Here is a 17,732-nt window from a genome sequence, read left to right as displayed (position 1 = left end):
AAGCATTGCTAAGTGGTTTATATACCTTTTCTCTCCTGCTGGTCATAGTAATTTTTAAGGCAAGTCTCATAACTCCCAAATTCAAAAGGATCGAATAACTTTGCCCAGGGTCACATGGTAAAAACGTGGCTGATGATCCAGGATTCAAATCCTAGGTGTGTCTACTGCAGGCTGTGGGATGGAATGAATACAGGGTGGAAAAGAACCTCAGGAGATCACCAAACGAACTCCTTCCTCTGGGAAGTGCTGTCAACAGAGGAAAATTCTGGACTTCCCATCAACGTAAGTTTCCAGTGTAGAGGACCACCTTTCGTATACAATATATTTTAGGTTCCGTCACCCCATGTGTGTGCACCACTACGTTAGGGAAGGAATGAGTTATGGGACAATGATGGTCTGACGGTGGCCACTAGGGCCCCTGAACAGGACTCAGTGAGGGTCACCAAGGCACTTTGGTACCCGTGTTCATGCGTCAGCATCCTTCTCCTCTCCAATTAGCCAGTGGCACACGTCATCTGCCTAGAGGAACACAAATGGCTGCTCATGGCTGTTCCATTCCACTCAAGAGTTCTGCTGGGTTACAAAAGAGAGCTTTCCATGATCTTTCTATGAAATTCAGCCGCTGTGGAAGATCGGCTGCCTTAACCCAAAAATACGATCCCAGTAACAAGCCTGTGTGGATGCGTCAGGCTGAAGAACACACTGGCTCAAGGCAGCCTTTGCCATAGGGCTTTGTTTAGGCTTCTTGGAAGTCTTAACTGAGGCTCTTTCTGTGCATCCAGGGCTCACCAGAATCCAGTACATAAGAAGGCTGGTGAACAGAGTAGGAAGTGGGAGGTTGGGGGGGGGGGGTCAATATCAGCATGCTCCACAATCACTAAGGGGGCTCCTCTTTAGGGTCCCCAGAGAAGCCAGCCACACTATGATCATGACATCAACAGCAGTCACAACAACAGTAACTGACATTTGCCAAACACCCAAATGTCAGCCACTGAAACAGGTCCCCTCAACTAGATTCTCACAGTAACTCCAAAAGGAGGGCATTAGTATCCCCTGCCCTTGCCAGCGAGTGGTGGATTTGAACTCAGGTCTGCAATTCCAGCATCTGCCCTATTTCCAACACGGCACGGACTGACTCCTATCAGTAAGTGCCCAACCTGCTTAATTTAGGATATGCTATGGTTTTTCAGCCAATCCCATCCCATCTATTGAAACAGACCTGTTTAATAGAATCTAATCTATGTAACCTAAGTTATTTAACCTCTTCTTGCTTAAGGGGCAAATAATAGTACCTACTTCAAATACCATTATGAATATTAAAAGAATTACTATTTATAATGCTCGTAGAGCATGCCTAACCCACAGCGTTACGTAAGTGGCTGTTATATAAAATTCTCACTAAATAAAGCTTGCCCCTGCGGCATTTGGGAGAATGGCCATATTCTTCCAGCAGAGAAAAACAGGAGCTCGGGAACCTGGGGTGGAGGGAGACTTGGAAGGCAGGCAACAAAGAAGGTTCTTGCTGTGTGTGAGGGTGTCGAAGGAGGATGCAGGCTTCCAGTCTGAAGCCAAAGGTCTAATGTCAACAGGTACTGAGCTGACAACTGAGCCCTTGAGTTCTATCTTCTCCAGCGGGAAAAACAATAGTGAAATCGCTAATTGTAGAACAAACAGTGTCATGAGGGAGCTGAACCACAAGATGCGTGTGGGGGTGGGGTTGCCTCAACTACGTTCATGTTGAATTCCATTCCAGGAAAGAAAGAATGTCCAGGCATGGTTCTGGAAGCACTGCTGCTCAGCAACAAAGAACCACAGATGTTCTCCAAAGAGCCCGAAGCCACCCTGGGCCCTGGCCTCCTGCCTCCTCCCCAGACATCCCAGTGGCACCCTGCACACTCGTTGTGCTGAACCATCTGTGGCTCCCTCAACTTCCCAAGGACTTTCAAGCTCCGGTCTCACCCCACCTAGAGCACAGATGAACGGCTACAGTCTTACTGGCTTTACGGAAGGTCCAAGACCTAGTTTAAGACCAGAGAAAATAAAAATCGTACGGCTGATTCATCCAGTCCCATTTGGTCATGCAGGCACCTACCCTGAGCAAGCCCTTCCCAAGCAGCCACTCCGTCCCAGCACCGAGGCCAGGTGCTGCCCCGCTGCCCACTCCTGCTCTGTCAGGGACAGCACACGGTCAGGGCAGAGTGTGGAAAGATGAAAGGGCCCTCCCGTGCCCCCCACGCCCATTTCTGGAAAAGGAGTGCCCAAGAAAATACGCCTTTAGCGTTCTCACAGTCCATACGGCTGGTGATAAAGGAAGAGGATTATTTGTTTGCCGAGTAAGTAAATCTTGACCTTGCTATACATCCTCCCTCACCTGCCAGTCCCCAATACATTGCCACATCTTCGTTACCCATTCAGATATACTCACCACCCAAGCCATACCTTTCTGTTTGCTGTTCCAGCCTGTAGCAGACCTCTGGTGCCAACATGACACGCTCAAAATGCAGCCAGTGCCAAAGCATCACAGCCAGATAGAGCCTGTCATGCCTGTGAGGGTGTCTGTAAAATGTTAACCATGCCCCAGTCCTCTCCCCCAAAATATAAGGAAAAGAAAACCCTTCAGTTAGGGGACAGTAAAAAGAATGCTCAGTACAGTTGCAGATAACGCTTTTCTGTATTAAAAATATAATTGGGGGGCACCTGGGTGGCTCAGTCAGTTAAGCATCCAACGTCGGCTCAGGTCATGATCTCACAGTTTGTGGGGTCGAGCCCCACGTCAGGCTCTGTGCTGACAGCTCAGAGCCTGGAGCCTGCTTTGGATTCTATGTCTCCCTCTCTCTCTGCCCCTTCCCTGCTCACGTTCTGCCTCTCTCCTTCTCTCTCTCTCACAAATAAATGTTAAAAATCTTTTTAAATCTTTTCAAATAAAAAATAAAAAAATATACAATTTGGAAGACGTGACCTGTAGATATTTTTGCTGCTTGTTAATTCCCCTTATGCTAAAAGATAGGGTTCACTCTGATTTACAATATCCACCCCTGCCTACTACCCAATCTTTTTGTTGGCCTCCTTATCTTCCAAGACCCTTCTGACAGGTCCTGACTGCTGTAGAACTTTCCCTGATTTCTCAAGCCAGAATTGATGGTTGTTTCTTTCTCCAAACACATCTTTTATATATGAATTCTAGCAGTTACACAATTAATTACATTGTAAATACATGCTTGCAAGTTTTGGTTATCCCCACCCCTCCCCCGGCCACCCACCTGCTCTCTCGCTCGCTCACTCCAATTACTCACCTACGAGCTCCTTGAGGTCAAGAACCATGTATTATTTATCATTCTATCACTGTGTAAAACACAGCGTTGACAAAAATAATGGACATTTATTAAATGTGTTTGGAATGGGTTTTTTTTAACGATTTTATTTTTAAGTAATTTCTACACCCAATGTGAAGCTTGAACTTCTAACCCTGAATCAAGAGTCATATGCCTTATCGACTGAGCCCACTAGGCGCCCCAGGAAGGAATGTTTTTGAATGGAAATTCCCAAGTGTTAACTCTCCTGCTTCCTCTTGCCTATCTGATTCCCAGGTTTTATTCAAAGGCATCTCCAATAACTGCTTCGATAGCTACAGTTAATCTTTCATGGTCTCATTCCCAGTGATAGGATTCATCTGAAGAGAACGGATCTGTGACAGGTGTGGTTATTCCTCACCATGCAGCCTGCCAGAGTACTGGTAGAGGGAGGCTGGGTTCAGGACTGAGTTGCTATTCTTTCACAATTTCAACCACCAGTGACCGGTAGCCTATTATGTGCCAGGAGCCGACCCCCGTGCGGGGTTCCGGCTTCCAGGGACTCAACGCTGGCTGCCGAGCTTTTGTCTACAGGCCAGCAAATGTGTAAACTCAGGTGAGTCCCCCAAGCCTCTTGGCTTCAATCTCCTTGTTTATGGGACGGGAAACAAGACTGCCCTGCATATTTTGGCCAGAATCAATTGATATAAGACAGTGCATTCTTGGTTTCTGTCCTAGAAACTGTTCACGTCCCTAAACAAAAAGCCCAAGCTGAAAAAGTTCAGGTGTTGCTGAAAAGTGCTCACCCACAAGGTGCAGAATACAAGACTGAGCTCAAGTTTCAGGCAATGCAGGCGAGCTCAAGGATTCATGGACCCAAGCAGGGGCCAGTTGGGACCTCTGGAATCATTCCTGCCAAAGACATTGTTCCTAAACTATAAAATCTGAGCGACTGCAGGAAGACTGTGTCTTCCCAATTGTTGTAAAAGCTTTGGATTAATGAGACACTCATTCTTGTGCAGGTTGGGAAGGGTTGGAGAGAAAGCGTGGCTGCCAGACGAAGAACCAGGAAGACGGATGGGGAGGGGGACAGGGACAGGGCTGTCTCTCCTAACTCTTGCTGGACTCTCACCCCTTCTTCAGTGGGGAGGGATTTGACATTGACATCAGAATTCAGACGTGCAGGAAAACCTTGTTTTGTCATGTTGAGCTTTATCGCACTTAGCAGGCATTGTGTTCTTTACAAACTGAAGGTCTGTGGCAACCCTGCGTCCAGAAAGTCTCTCAGAGCCATTTTTCCAACTGCATTTGCTCACTTCGTGTCTCTGTCACACGTTGGTTTTCTCACAATATTTCAAACATTTTCATTATTATTATATTTGTGATGATGATCTGCGGTCAGTGATGATAATTCACTGAAAACTCACAAGATTAGCATTTTTTGGCAGTAAATATTTTCAAATGTTTATTTTTGAGAGAGAGAGAGATAGAGCATGAATGGGGTAGGGGGAGAGTGAGCAAGACACAGAATCCGAAGCAGGCTCCAGGCTCTGAGCTGTCAGCACAGAGCCCAACACAGGGCTTGAACCCATGAACCACGAGATCATGACCTGAGCCAAAGATGGATGCTCAATGGACTAAGCCACCCAGGCACTGGCAACAAATATTTTAAATAAAGGTATGTATATTGTCATTTTAGACATAATGCCATCTCACCCAGTAGACTACAGTAGAGCGTAAACATAGCTTTTATAAGACTCGGGAAGCCAAAAAATTCATCTGACTCACTCTACTGTGAGATTCACCTTATTGCAGTTGTCTGGAACCCAACCCACAATATCTCTGAGTGCCCACGTTCTGTATTTGTTGAATTATGATGATGTTTATGTGAATGTTCATAATCATATAGGGTCGAGTCCATGGCATGGCTTCCATCATTCCCAATGAATTCTCTTGTTTCTGTTAATCAGGTTAAAGAGAACCTCCAGCTAATGTTAAAAGTGGAATCTATTCTGGGGCTTTGGGCTGACACCTGTTGCCTAGATCGTGGTCCAAGACTGGCATCAGTGGAGGAGCTGTTTCTCTTGGCAAAAGAGAAGGTCTGTTAGCTCTGGATGTAATACACCTCAACAAAGACATGTGAAAACAGTAAAGTGCTAGGGAGAGGTAAAGTATTGTTATAACAGGGACCATCTTTCATAAGGCCTCTTCATGTCTGGGACGGTATGGCCGGTGATGTGAGGCAAACCAGAGAGACGGGCATGCTCTATCTCCAGAAAAGCATCAAGCATCTGAAGCATGGGTGCTTTCTACGTTCTTCTTTCTCTCTCTTTTTTTTCTTCAAATGACAACAAACTGTTCACCACTGGTTCAATTTTAAAGACTATCTTCTAATGTTTTTCTCTCTTAATGTATCATCCGTTGGGGGCCTGGTGGTTGGTTAATTACAGGCTAAAAAAAGGTGCTGCTGGGTTGAAATGACTATTGGCATCAAGATTGAGTGCAAAAATTTAAATATCTGAGTCTAATGGTTAAAAATTGGGCATTTTTTCCCCTACCATGTCAACGAGCAAAGTTCATGATGAGGACACCTGCTAGACTGATAAATGTTAGAAGAAAATCCTGCAAAGAACCAATGATTTCTTAAGTTCCCTATCTGTTCCAAGGCCACAAAGTGTGGCTCTCTCCGTGGGGTTCTGTGGTCCATAGGTCTGGAGTCAACGAACAGAAATGGTGCTACCAGCCTGTGTGACATTTAGCGGGGGTGGTTGAGATCCCTGGATATTCTAAACTGTGCATCATGGTAGCCACTGATGGTTGTCATTACATCCATACCCCCTGCATTCTGGCTAGCATCTTATGATGAGAGTGTCCCAGCACGTTCATGGTGGAAATGCGCTGGGATGGGCCATGATTGGTCTAAGCTGGGGGCTAGCAAACTTTTTCTGTAAGTGGCCAGATAGCAAATAATTTTGTGTCTGTGGGCCATCTGGTCCCCACTGTAACTATTCCCGTGTGCTGTTGTAGTTGAATGCAGCCATAGACAACATGTACATGAATAAACATGGCTGTGTTCCAGCAAAGCTTTTTTTATAGAAACAGGTAACAGGCCAGATTTGGTCTGTGGGTCATAGTCTGCCAACTCCTCTAACAGTTGGAATATTAACATTTTCCATTTTCCTCCTTGAACAGATAGTTCTATCTCATCTACTTCCCTTTCAGAATTTAATTTCATATCATATATTTTGATGTTTCAGTCTTATCTATCACCTTGCTATCATTCTTTGTCACAGAAATATGTGTAATAAATTGAATTTAATAACTTTTTGAGCCTTGAGGCTCAAAGTGTCAAAATATGTATCTTGAATTGAGTTATCAATTCTGATTATTAAGACACAGTTGATCAAGAACATAAACATACAGTATCTCATAGCATATGAAAACTACAAAATTCAACTTTCAGGGCTCATAAATAAAGTTCTATTGGAGTACAAGAAAACCCCATAAATATATTCCAATTCTGATAAATAGTAACAAAACATAAGCATACGTTTATTGGAAATACATCTTGCAGTGAGATGGCTTTTTTATTGGTTCCTTTGTGCACAGATGGGTATCATTTATTATCTGAACGAGATTGTGTTCAGCACTAGTTTTAGGTCTTCTTTTTAAAAAATTAAGCTCTGAGGAAACTTCTCCCTCTACACGGGAATGGAAGCAGTTTGATTTTTGTTGTTGTTGTTGTTGTTTTAATGTTTACTTATTTTTTTTTGAGAGAGAGAGAGAGAGACAGAGTGTGAGCAGGGAAGGGGCAGAGAGAGAGAGAGAGAGAGAGAGAGAGAGAGAGAGAGAGACAGAATCCGAAGCAGGCTCCAGGCTCCGAGCGGTCAGCACAGAGCCCGACGCAGGGCTCGAACTCACAAACCGTGAGATCATGACCCGAGCAGAAGTCGGAGCTTAACCGACGGAGCCACCCAGGGGCCCCTGTTGTTTTGTTTTTTATAGCAATGTCCTTCAACTTTGAGCCCCATCTGAGTTATATGCCAAAAATCACATGGCTACCTATGACCCAATAGTACCTTTAGTGGCCATTCAGGTCCTCCTTTAATTTGATTGAAACTAAAGACGCAGAAACCACCTGACCTACAAAAGGGGTCGCTTCTCAGTTCTTAGGTACGACAACATGTTTGTACCACTCCTGGCCTTTGCCCAAACATCGCTTATACCCTCATATCCTCCGCCATGTCTGTAGATCTACTCTTCTCTTTCTAACACATATTTAACTAATGTCATAGCTGAAAACCTTTCTGTTTTCTATGCAACAGGGATCTTAGAAAATTAGAAACTCAAGACCTCTCTCTTTCAGGTCACACTTCTTAGTCAGGCCTGCCAATTTCGAGACACCACACTGAAGTGTGGAAGATAGGAAACATGGAAGAAACAACAATATCCCCTTCTTAGTCCCATATCAGGGTGGTCACCTGCCTCTACTCTTTCTTGGTCTAAAATTTCTATCTTGCAGCTCTGGTTGCATTGTGTCTACTGCAGCAGATCTGGTTCTTTAGGTTCTGTTTTAAGCCATAAAAATGAATTCTGGATGACTTCTGTGAAAAGGTAATTTAATGGAAAGATCCGGTGGCTTAAAGAATTAAGGGGAAAGTTGAACATCCAAGACTTGAGGTGCGGACCAGGGTTCTCACTAATGGGAACATCACCCCTGGTCAACATTTGGGACGTTGTCATGTTGGGATGACTCAGCTCTAATCGTCCTCAATCGATGTGTTGCTCCACCCAAGATTCAAATTCCCAGAGAGGATCAGATTGGCATTGTCAGGGTCATAGGCCTGCTTATTGAGGTGGTCCATCTACCAATGTTTCAATATCCTAGGGTTTCTTTTCTCCTCGCTTTGCCCAAATCAATGCCTGCCTTACGACTGCAACCCGAATTTCACCAAGTGCCACCAGCCTGTGGGAAACACATATATAAGGTCATCTTAATAACAATTCCAACGGTACGGGTTCTGTGTCTCCTCCTGGATGAAGCAGGACATCAGCCTCCACCCACGGTATGTCTCCTGGGTGTTTTTTGGAGTTCTCGGGAAGTCTTGCAGGAAGTCACTAGTGGTGCGTCCCCTTTCCAGCCCCTGCTAACGTCCAGTTGTAGAGAAACCACTGGATTTCTGCTGCCAAGCCCTGCTCTCCTGGGCAAATGCCAAATCACTGCCCAGCTCCCCTCAGTGCTACCAGAGACAATAATCCTTCTTGTGCTTGAGCTTCTGTCCTCAAAGGACAATGCCTCTCTCCCCATGTCTACATCATACACTGTGCCCTAGGCTGCAGAGCAACACTGTTGAGTCCCATGTTCCATGGTGAAAATGGCTTCTTTGCTTCTGCCTGTGGCTCCCTCTCTCTCAGGGGCCAGGCTGGACAATATACCACGAGGGGTCCCATTTTACTTCTCTCCTTTCCACTTCCCATCTCCCATTGTCCTGCCCTCCTTGGAGGTCCCGTTCTTAGTTAAGGTTCCCCCCCCCCAAAAAAAAGAACCAATAGGAGATTATATCCATCTATCTATCGATCGATCTACCTATCTACTATCATCTATTGAGAGAGACATTTATTTTAAGAAATTGGCTCATAGGACTATGGAGGCTGGCAAATCAAAAAACAAAACAAAAAAACAACGCTTTTGGGTAGACCAGCAGGCTGAAGACTCAGGGAAGAGTGGCTGTTGCATCTAGAGACCACAGGCCATCTGCTGACAGAATTCCTTCTTCCTTGGGGAAATCAATCTTTTTTCTCGAAAGGCCTTCAACTCACTGGATGGGGCTCACACATAATGAAGGGTAATCTGCTCTACTCCAAGTCTACTGATTTAAATGCCAATCTGATCTAGAACATATCTTCACAGCAACATCTGGACTATTGTTTGACCATATACCCAGCGAGCGTGGCCTACCCAAGCTGACACATAAAATTAGCCATCATAGCTCCTTATGTAAACACACTAATAAAACCCATGGTTTTCAGCCTAATAATGTAACCTAAATGCTCATTGTGAATACTGCAGATTTCATCAAAGCCTACTAAACTTTGTATATCAAAGTAAATCTTTTTTTTTTTTTTAATTTTTTTTCAACGTTTATTTATTTTTGGGACAGAGAGAGACAGAGCATGAACGGGGGAGGGGCAGAGAGAGAGGGAGACACAGAATCGGAAACAGGCTCCAGGCTCTGAGCCATCAGCCCAGAGCCCGACGCGGGGCTCGAACTCCCGGACCGCGAGATCGTGACCTGGCTGAAGTCGGACGCTTAACCGATTGCGCCACCCAGGCGCCCCCAAATCTTCTTTTTTTAAAACCTGTTAGAATGATGTGTTCAGAGGCCACTGGTTTACCAAAAATAGCTCAAAGATTTAGTTCATGCTCTTAATGTTCAATGTCACACAATGTCATAGTCTGTATCTTCCCTAAAAATGCAGGCTTTCGGAGATTCAGTCAGTCATTCAACGGATACAGTACCCACTCGACCCTGATGGCACAGATAGGATGCACGTTAGAGTGACACATCTCAGGTAAGTGGGGCTGTGAGGAGCCCGAAGGGCCAACGGGAGGGGAGTGCCATGTGGTGGCATGGGCTGTGAAGCTACCGCACTTGTCCTCCTTCCCTGATGTTCCCTCCCGTGTCTCAGTCTGTCCTCACTGCTCTGGCTGTACGGGAAGTGCAAATGTGCACGTCAAGAGGAACTGAAATCTACACTATCCCTTTAACACCGTCTGGGAGCACAGGCTGTCCCCTGCTTCTGCAGACTTAAAAATAGGGTCCAGGTGGCTGGCTGAGCAAGGAGGCCTGCCGGGCAGCTGAAGGAGAGGGGCCCAGAGGCTGCATTCCTGGGGAGGTTGTAAGGAGACTCCTGAACTTGAGACTGACAAAGTGACCTTGGCTAGCCACTTGGTCATTCCACATTTCAGACCGTCCTGCCTCTAAAACGGGGCTAATCTCTTGCCCTCTCTCAGAGTTCTTATGAGGGTTACATGAAATAATTCATCTGAAAAGGCAAATTCAATCCCATGCCCTTAGCAGGCACTCTTGATATATTTGTTATTTAATCTATTCATAGTAAAAAATCAGTGACCAGAATTTAGATGCTTAGCTTTCACTGGGGACAATTTATAGTTTTCCAAATTCCCAACTGCCTCATGATTCAGGTCACTCTGACAATGATTAGTCTGAGTGCTGCAGTCACAGTCTCTGTGGAGATCTGTTATAGACAGGCTGCTATCTGTAACCTAAAGTGCCCGTTATATGGGCCTTCAAAACACAAGTTCCCTTTGACGGGTCCATTTTCCCTGGGAAGCTGAGTGGTTTTAGCTCTGTGGCGGAAAGCAGGGTGCTGTTGGGGGAACAGCAACACCGAGGTGATGGGCGAGAGGATTTGGAATGGGAAGGCGAGAAAGGAGCACATCCCAGATTTCATGTTTGCTTTACGTACACCTGGTTATAAAAGCACATGCGTAAAATGTGGGAAATTTGGAAACTTATTGGAAAATAGAGGTAAGAGAAAAATGATTTATCCATATGTTATCTCCCAATGCCAATGTTAACAGCATTGATAGTGTATTCCCTTTCAGTCTTTTTTGTTTCTTTTATTATACGGCAATTATATTGTACACACATTTTTCATTGTAGTTTTTTCTAATGTTTATTTATTTCTGAGAGAGAAAGAGAGCGTAAGCACACTCGGGGACAGAGAATCTGAAGTGGGCTCTGTGATCACAGCAGAAAGCCCCATGGGAGACTCGAACTCCCCAACCGCGAGATCATGATCTGAGCTGACGTCGGATGCTTAACCGACGGAGTCCCCCAGGCACCCCTACACTGCAGTTTTTAATATAATGTTTTAATGTAAGAATTTACCCTTGTAAATTTGTATTTGCTAATACAATGTATACACTACTTTAAAGGCCTCATCATAATCTATTAAGTTGAATACGCCCTAATTTTCTTCCACTGTTCTGCTGTTGGACATTTAGATTACTTCTGTTTTTGTATTACAAACAATTCAGCACACCTCATTTTTGTGCAGTATTCAAAAATGAAATGATTGGGTTCAGGGGCTTGGACATGCTAAAGGCTCTTGATACGTGTCGGTAAAAGATAATGCCCATTTCGATTCCACCAGCAATGGATAAGGGTGCCTTTCTCAGTCCACTGTCATCAACACTGAGTAGAATGGTGAAAAAAGACCCCACTAATTTAATGAGGAAAACAAAACTACTTGAAGCATAAATCTCTACCCCCTTGCGTTCTAGTGAAGTTCAATATTTTCCAAATATTTGCTCCCTTGTGAATGTCTTTATCATATGATGAGAATTTTTAATATTACTGTATCTTCCTCAGGGATATTGCAAATCCACTGGGGTATCTCTCAAACATACTGTGGAGTTTATACCAAAAGGTCAGTAATGCTAGTTTATGAATCATGTGGACTGTGTGACGACCCAAGGAATAAACGATCAGAAAGAAGTAAAGGATATTCAGCTCCAAGTGAAAAGAAACGAAGCCTTAAGTTGTCTCAGAAAAAAACAAAGCAAATGACACAAGCATAATGAGGAGATGTGTTTTGATTTCAATTCCAAGGATAATTTTTTTTTCTCACTCCCTGACAACAATCTCCCAAATTGGTCTGTGTTAAAGATAATAGCACAAAGTGACAAAAATCAGAGAGAACAATTTTTATAATGAAGCAAAGAACTAGGAAGCCAATTTGTTCCCAAGGAAAATAGGAGTGTTGTTCTTGAATCAATTTGACCGCAAATGACAGTGGCTGGTAAGCAAGGTCTGGGCTCATTCTGAAAGTTTTGTTTCCTGTAGAAGTTCTTAAAATGCAACTACTATTACATCCTTATTTTTAGTGTTTGGATAAATCTATACAAGAAGTTGTTGAGAAGATCAATTTACATATATATATATATGTATGTATGTATGTATGTATATGACAGAGGGAATGATTCAGTAGTATCCGATTGGCTATATAATCTCTAAAATAAGTAATCCATCATTCATTCTATAATAAATTCATCTAAGGTTTGTTAATTTCCCAAAATTAAAAATTCTAAACTGACAATAAAAATATATTTTAATGCAAAACATATGAAGCAAAAGAACGGATGATGAACTAACCAGCATCATAATTATAGCAATGACCATTAAAAGGGAATTTTCATTTAAAATTGAAATATTTTTTACTGTAATAAATAACCAAACAGAACACTAGGGCATGAGACAAAAAAGAAGAAAGGTGAATTTACAGATTCTACTATTTTTACAGAGACTAGACATGATTTGGGTCCTCCCTAATGAACCCTACATTTCTAATCCAAATCGCTCATTTAGAACTACACCAGAGACAGGCTCAGGTGCCTGATAGGCATTTATTTCTGATGCAATTTGTTAATTTTTCTGCATAAATGTCTACCCTCGATTCTTAGCCCCTTAATTTTTTTGGACCAGAATTCTTATCATTATAGTCATTCATGGCTCCATATGCATATGGTATAGCCACTGGATAAACAGCTTGAAATTAAACCAATGCAACAAAAATGAGATTAATTTACATAGGAAGGGAAAAAGCACATCATGGCCAGTGGGCAGTGAAAAATGGGTCTAAATGTGGCCTCACCAAAGTGCTCACCTCTGCAATGTCACAGAGCTATCAACCATTTCATTGAGATTTCACACACACACACACACACACACACACACACACACACACGCACCGAATGTGTTCTTCATAGATTTTGACATATACAGCGGTTTTAAATCTCACTGCTTGACTGTGAATCTACTGGAAGAATATCCAAAATAAAACAAATCACTTCTAGACCAAGAGGTGAACTTCAGATTGCCCCAGGAGTAGAGGAACCAATGAACAACATGGAGGGAGGCACAGTGCCCACGATGCCATCCCCCAGCATGACACCAGCTTTTGCCAGGTAAAATCTGTATTTAGTCTCCGTAATCTCTTGTAAACTATTTTTTTTTTCTGTTTCAAGAAACTGGACAGGCTTTAAAAGCTGTTACTAGTCAGAAATTTTTCAGACATGATTCAGGTCACAGTGGCCCTTAAATGCTTCACATGATGAATATAGCTGTGTCTGTTGTGTGGCAATGAGGAGTTACACAGCTTGTTAGTACATCAGAAAAATAAACTCTTCTGAGGCATCCTTCAAAATGTAAAAAAAAAAGACTGTCAGCCCACAGGTCATACATCTGAGGTGCTTTGACCCAGGCATACTTCTCTACCACATTGGGCCTTAGAGAAATTTCTAGAAGCAAAAACCTGCCACATGCATCACGGATTTTTTCCCTAAACGAGTTCCTATGATGAACTTGAAGAAAACAGGGAACAAGCTCCACTTTTTCATCTCCTTTGATTTCAGACAATATTATTACAATCCTAAGACTCCCAGAAATGTCCCCACATGACATTACACAAGATTAAAACAGAAAAATTCCCAACTTCTCCTCAGGATCCTCTTTCTGCCAACTTTGATTAAACAAGTGTGGGTGTGTTCTATCTGTGCTAGAGGCACTGAATGTGGATGACTTCTCAGGAATCCCCACCCTTCTTTAAAAAACTAATGGAGCAAATTTACATTAGTTTTTTGGATATCTTTCAAGGTATCCCTTCTACAAATGGTTCTTTATTTTCTGACGTCCTTCTTTTGAGACTCAGGGAGTTGTCACGCGATGTCGACACGAAAATGATGCAAGATTCAGGTCAGTGGGGTCACCTGAGCTTCCTGCCTCCTCTTTAGGTGGCTCGAAATATAAAATGGAAATTTAAACTATAGTCTTATAAACCATTTGCTGCCCCATTTATGGCTCATTTTTCAATATCTGACTATTTCTTGAGACAATCTAGTATAAATGAAACAGCACGGCATTCAATCGGCAGACTGGCTCTCAAGGCAAGGTTCTTCCATTCATCAGTGATATGATCCCGAGGCAGTATAGAACTCACTTAACATCACTACTGTTTGAGGAAAGCAGTGTGCCATTCAATTGGAACTGGTAACAGACCCATACACACAACTTGGGGTGGATGTGGGGTTGAAAGGCTGTGATTGCAGGTTTTATTGCTATTAGCTGTTGAGTAAAGGTGGCGATTTTTCTGATCCACCAAGAAGAGGAAAAGAGAAAAATTGAAAAGAAACAAGATCGTGCAAGAGCTAGTATTTCCTGCTGTGTGGAGACGAATACATGAAGAATAGTACAGAATAGCGTATTTTGATGACTGCTAGAGTCTCAATGCTTTGAATTTCAATGATGCCACAACCTCTTGGGGATCAAACCCGAATTCTTCGCCTAAACCGACCTAAATTCTGCATACCACTGCAAGAGGGCTCTGTCCCGGGCCCTCCGCACACCTTGTGGGATCTTTTTGGCTCATGGCACACCCTGTCCGAGAGTGCCCTGTGATGCCTCTTCCCAACCTGAGTACCATCTGGGGTCCCCCTGTTTTCCAGAAAAAGAATGCCCCAACACTCTCTGGATCCCTTCTCTTTAAAATTCCTGAAGTCTCACCTGCACCATGCATTTGGCTGCTTTGGAACATTGTCCTGTTCTGTTACTCAACCCACAGAGATGTGCGTGTCTCCTACATGCCGGGCTCTGGTACTCCAAATGGAGTTGAAGGTATTGGCCACAGACTAGGCTGGTCACGAACACGGGTGCGGCACTGTGGTGCCGTGGCAGGTGTTTGAGCCAAATGCTGTGTGACACCCGCCCAGATACACAATTGTGATATCCGGCCACACCACACTCTTCTACTCCTTATTGCTATCACCTCCTGGCCTGCTAGTTCCTCCTCTTTGCTCAGTGAGATTGTGTCACCTGGATCGCCATCATACTTCTGCCATCAACCTGGTCACTCTAGAATCCATGTGCACCTGCCTTCTAGTCCCGTGGCTTCCTCAGCTAGACCTCAACCTCCTATGCCCATGTTCACCTCCCGACGGATCCACTTCAGAGACCACTAATTCAAACATCTTTTCCGGTACACAAAATTTTCTCTGCTAAATACCCCCATGGTCACAGTTCTTCAACTTTACCAGGGACTTCTAGCTGACTGACCTCTTCGTTCTCTTCCCACCATTTACAGCTCCTTTCTGACTTTCCTTCCTTCACCATCTAGATTAGTCTATCATTTTAATTTCTACATTTTAAATATCTTGAACTCCGTATCCTTGCATCTGTCCCAAAGCTCTGAAAGGCCCCCTCCCGCCCCCCCGCCCCCAATCCAGGAAGAGCCCGGCCGTCTACTTTCCTCATGTCTACATACGTGAGGTTGAGCACGGCTGGAGCAAAACACACGATGATCCCGTCGGTTGGAAGTACACAAATCAATGATTAGGACCCAGCTCCAAAGCCTGGGTCTCCAACTTCTGTTGCACATAATCTCTTCCGACAGGCAACTCTCTTGTTATCAGCACTTGACCTTAACCCAACTTTACCCAACTTTACCGAGAAAGGGAAGGCGCAGGATGTACCTCTTTGCATCATCCACTCTCAATCGTAGGCTCACATACAACTAAAGTCTCCTCCTTCTCTTTGTTGCCACAGAGCTTCTCCTCCTTCTACCAAGGAGCTGCTATATGGAGACTCGGATGGATTCCTTGCTCTGAAAGTCATACGCAGAACCTGGGCAGCACCCCACCCTGGGTAATGAGTGCTCAACAAACCCCATTTGCTTCAGTTGGTATCTCTGGTATCTACAGCTCAGAGACAGATTCCCTGGGGATCGATCCCAAGGGCGCTTGGCAGTCATCCGCAGTAACTAGCTTTACGGGAAAATGCTGGGACTTGATACGTTAAAGGATGGAAGTGAACAAACGAAGCAGGAAGAAAGAAGGAAAAGATGAGGGGGGCAGGGGCTCCTGTGTGTGTTCTTGGGACGGGCCAGACCCCATCTTGCTCACGGCGGGAGGCATTATGAAGGACGCAATGAATACGAATGTGCCTTGCAGATGCTGGGATCAGCAAAGATTTAAGAATTCCAAAGGACAAACGCCAGGCCCTGGCTCATCAGGCTTACCGGGTTCCAAATACTCAATGTATCAAACAAATGCTCTGCCAGTCACTGAGGGAAGAATAAAAATACGTGTCCCCGTGAGACTCCACGCTAGCCATTTCCCTCACGTGGAGACCATCATCCCCACCCCACTTTCACGTTAGCATTGCTTTTTCATCTTTACCATCCTGCCCTTATTTCTTGTTTCCTGGGAAGCTTTCTCCAAACCCTAGCGCTGGTGGCCCGGTGCTCTGTGCCCCCCAGCCGAAGGGGTGACTGGTCAGGCCGGACAAGAAGCGTCACCCTCCCTCGTTCTCTCTGTGAAGGGCGTGTGGTGTCCGGTGCACCTGGGCCATCTCTCGACTGCACGCGGTCAGGACTCTCGTCCTGCCCGGCCGGCCTCTGCTGCTCCCACCCGGCTGAAGGAAGACGGGGCCACCAGCGGGCCCCTGACGAGCCCACTCGGCCACTCACCTGGCCTGCTGGCAGACGCAGCAGATCCACACCTTCTCGTGCTTCTGGTAGGAGCAGCAGCTCTTGCAGACGTTGAACTGACAGTCGGCACACCGGCGCTTGGTGTTGACCAGGAAGGTGAAGGGCGAACAGCAGCGCATGCAGCAGTGGTCCGCGAACTTCTGGTGCTTCGAGAGGATGCTGCACTTGCTGCCTTCCTCGGCCAGCTTCTGCTTCATCTCGCTGGGCCAGCAGGTGGGGGGGGGGGGGAAGAGAAACAGCGCATCCGGTCAGGACGCTCTCTCCGTAAAGCACCCCCCGCCCCGGGCCCCCCCACGGGCCGCGCCGCCCCGGACGACCTGCCCTCCAAACGACAAACTCCAAGAGACCAACTGCTTGACGCGATATCCAGAGAGGAGCCCTACTGGTGGATTAATTCTTGCGCACTTCTGCGGGTCGCATTTTCTACGAGAAAGCCCAAGAGCCTCATTACTTCTATTTCAGACAATAGGTTGAGATACAAATTATCATAAAACTAAGCACATCCTTGAAAAATAAAACCTTTCACTTAATTAATGCCTTTCTAAAGGAGCAGGAGATCATCCATGCTAAAACATTAATTCTCACAACAGCCCTGCTGGGAATACGATAAATGCAGCCCCGGTCCTCTTTAACCTCCCCTGAAACTAACGCACCCAGGGATTTTAAAAGCTTTCAAATCGATGTAAGTCAATAAAGCTTCCCCGGGTGATGGGCAAATCCCAAGCACTGCTGATTCAGAACTGGATCAAAGACAATCCTTTCTTCCAAAGAGCTCACGGTCATACTGGGCACACGGCCAGCCATATGAATGCAAAACACCACGCTGCCTGCCTTTCTGTCTACACTCAGGGAGAAGGAAAGAGAAGCTCGGAG

General features: G+C 44.9%; 1 protein-coding gene across 4 annotated transcripts in view; it reads right to left on the bottom strand.

Annotated features, from left to right (window-relative positions):
* The window catches only part of LOC115523343 (myosin VIIA and Rab interacting protein), a 373,872-nt gene that overhangs the window by 203,726 nt on the left and 152,414 nt on the right, over positions 1 to 17,732 (bottom strand). For all 4 annotated transcript variants that reach the window (XM_030329285.1, XM_030329288.1, XM_030329290.1 and 1 more), the window contains exon 3: positions 16,839 to 17,060. In XM_030329285.1, coding sequence (XP_030185145.1) covers positions 16,839 to 17,060 — 222 coding nt within the window. The remainder of the gene's footprint in view (positions 1 to 16,838; positions 17,061 to 17,732) is intronic.

Source organism: Lynx canadensis, chromosome C2 (genome assembly GCF_007474595.2).
Source record: "Lynx canadensis isolate LIC74 chromosome C2, mLynCan4.pri.v2, whole genome shotgun sequence".
Lineage (NCBI taxonomy): Eukaryota > Metazoa > Chordata > Mammalia > Carnivora > Felidae > Lynx > Lynx canadensis.
Note: the sequence above shows the minus strand (reverse complement) of the source record. Positions and strands in the feature narration are given on the sequence as shown.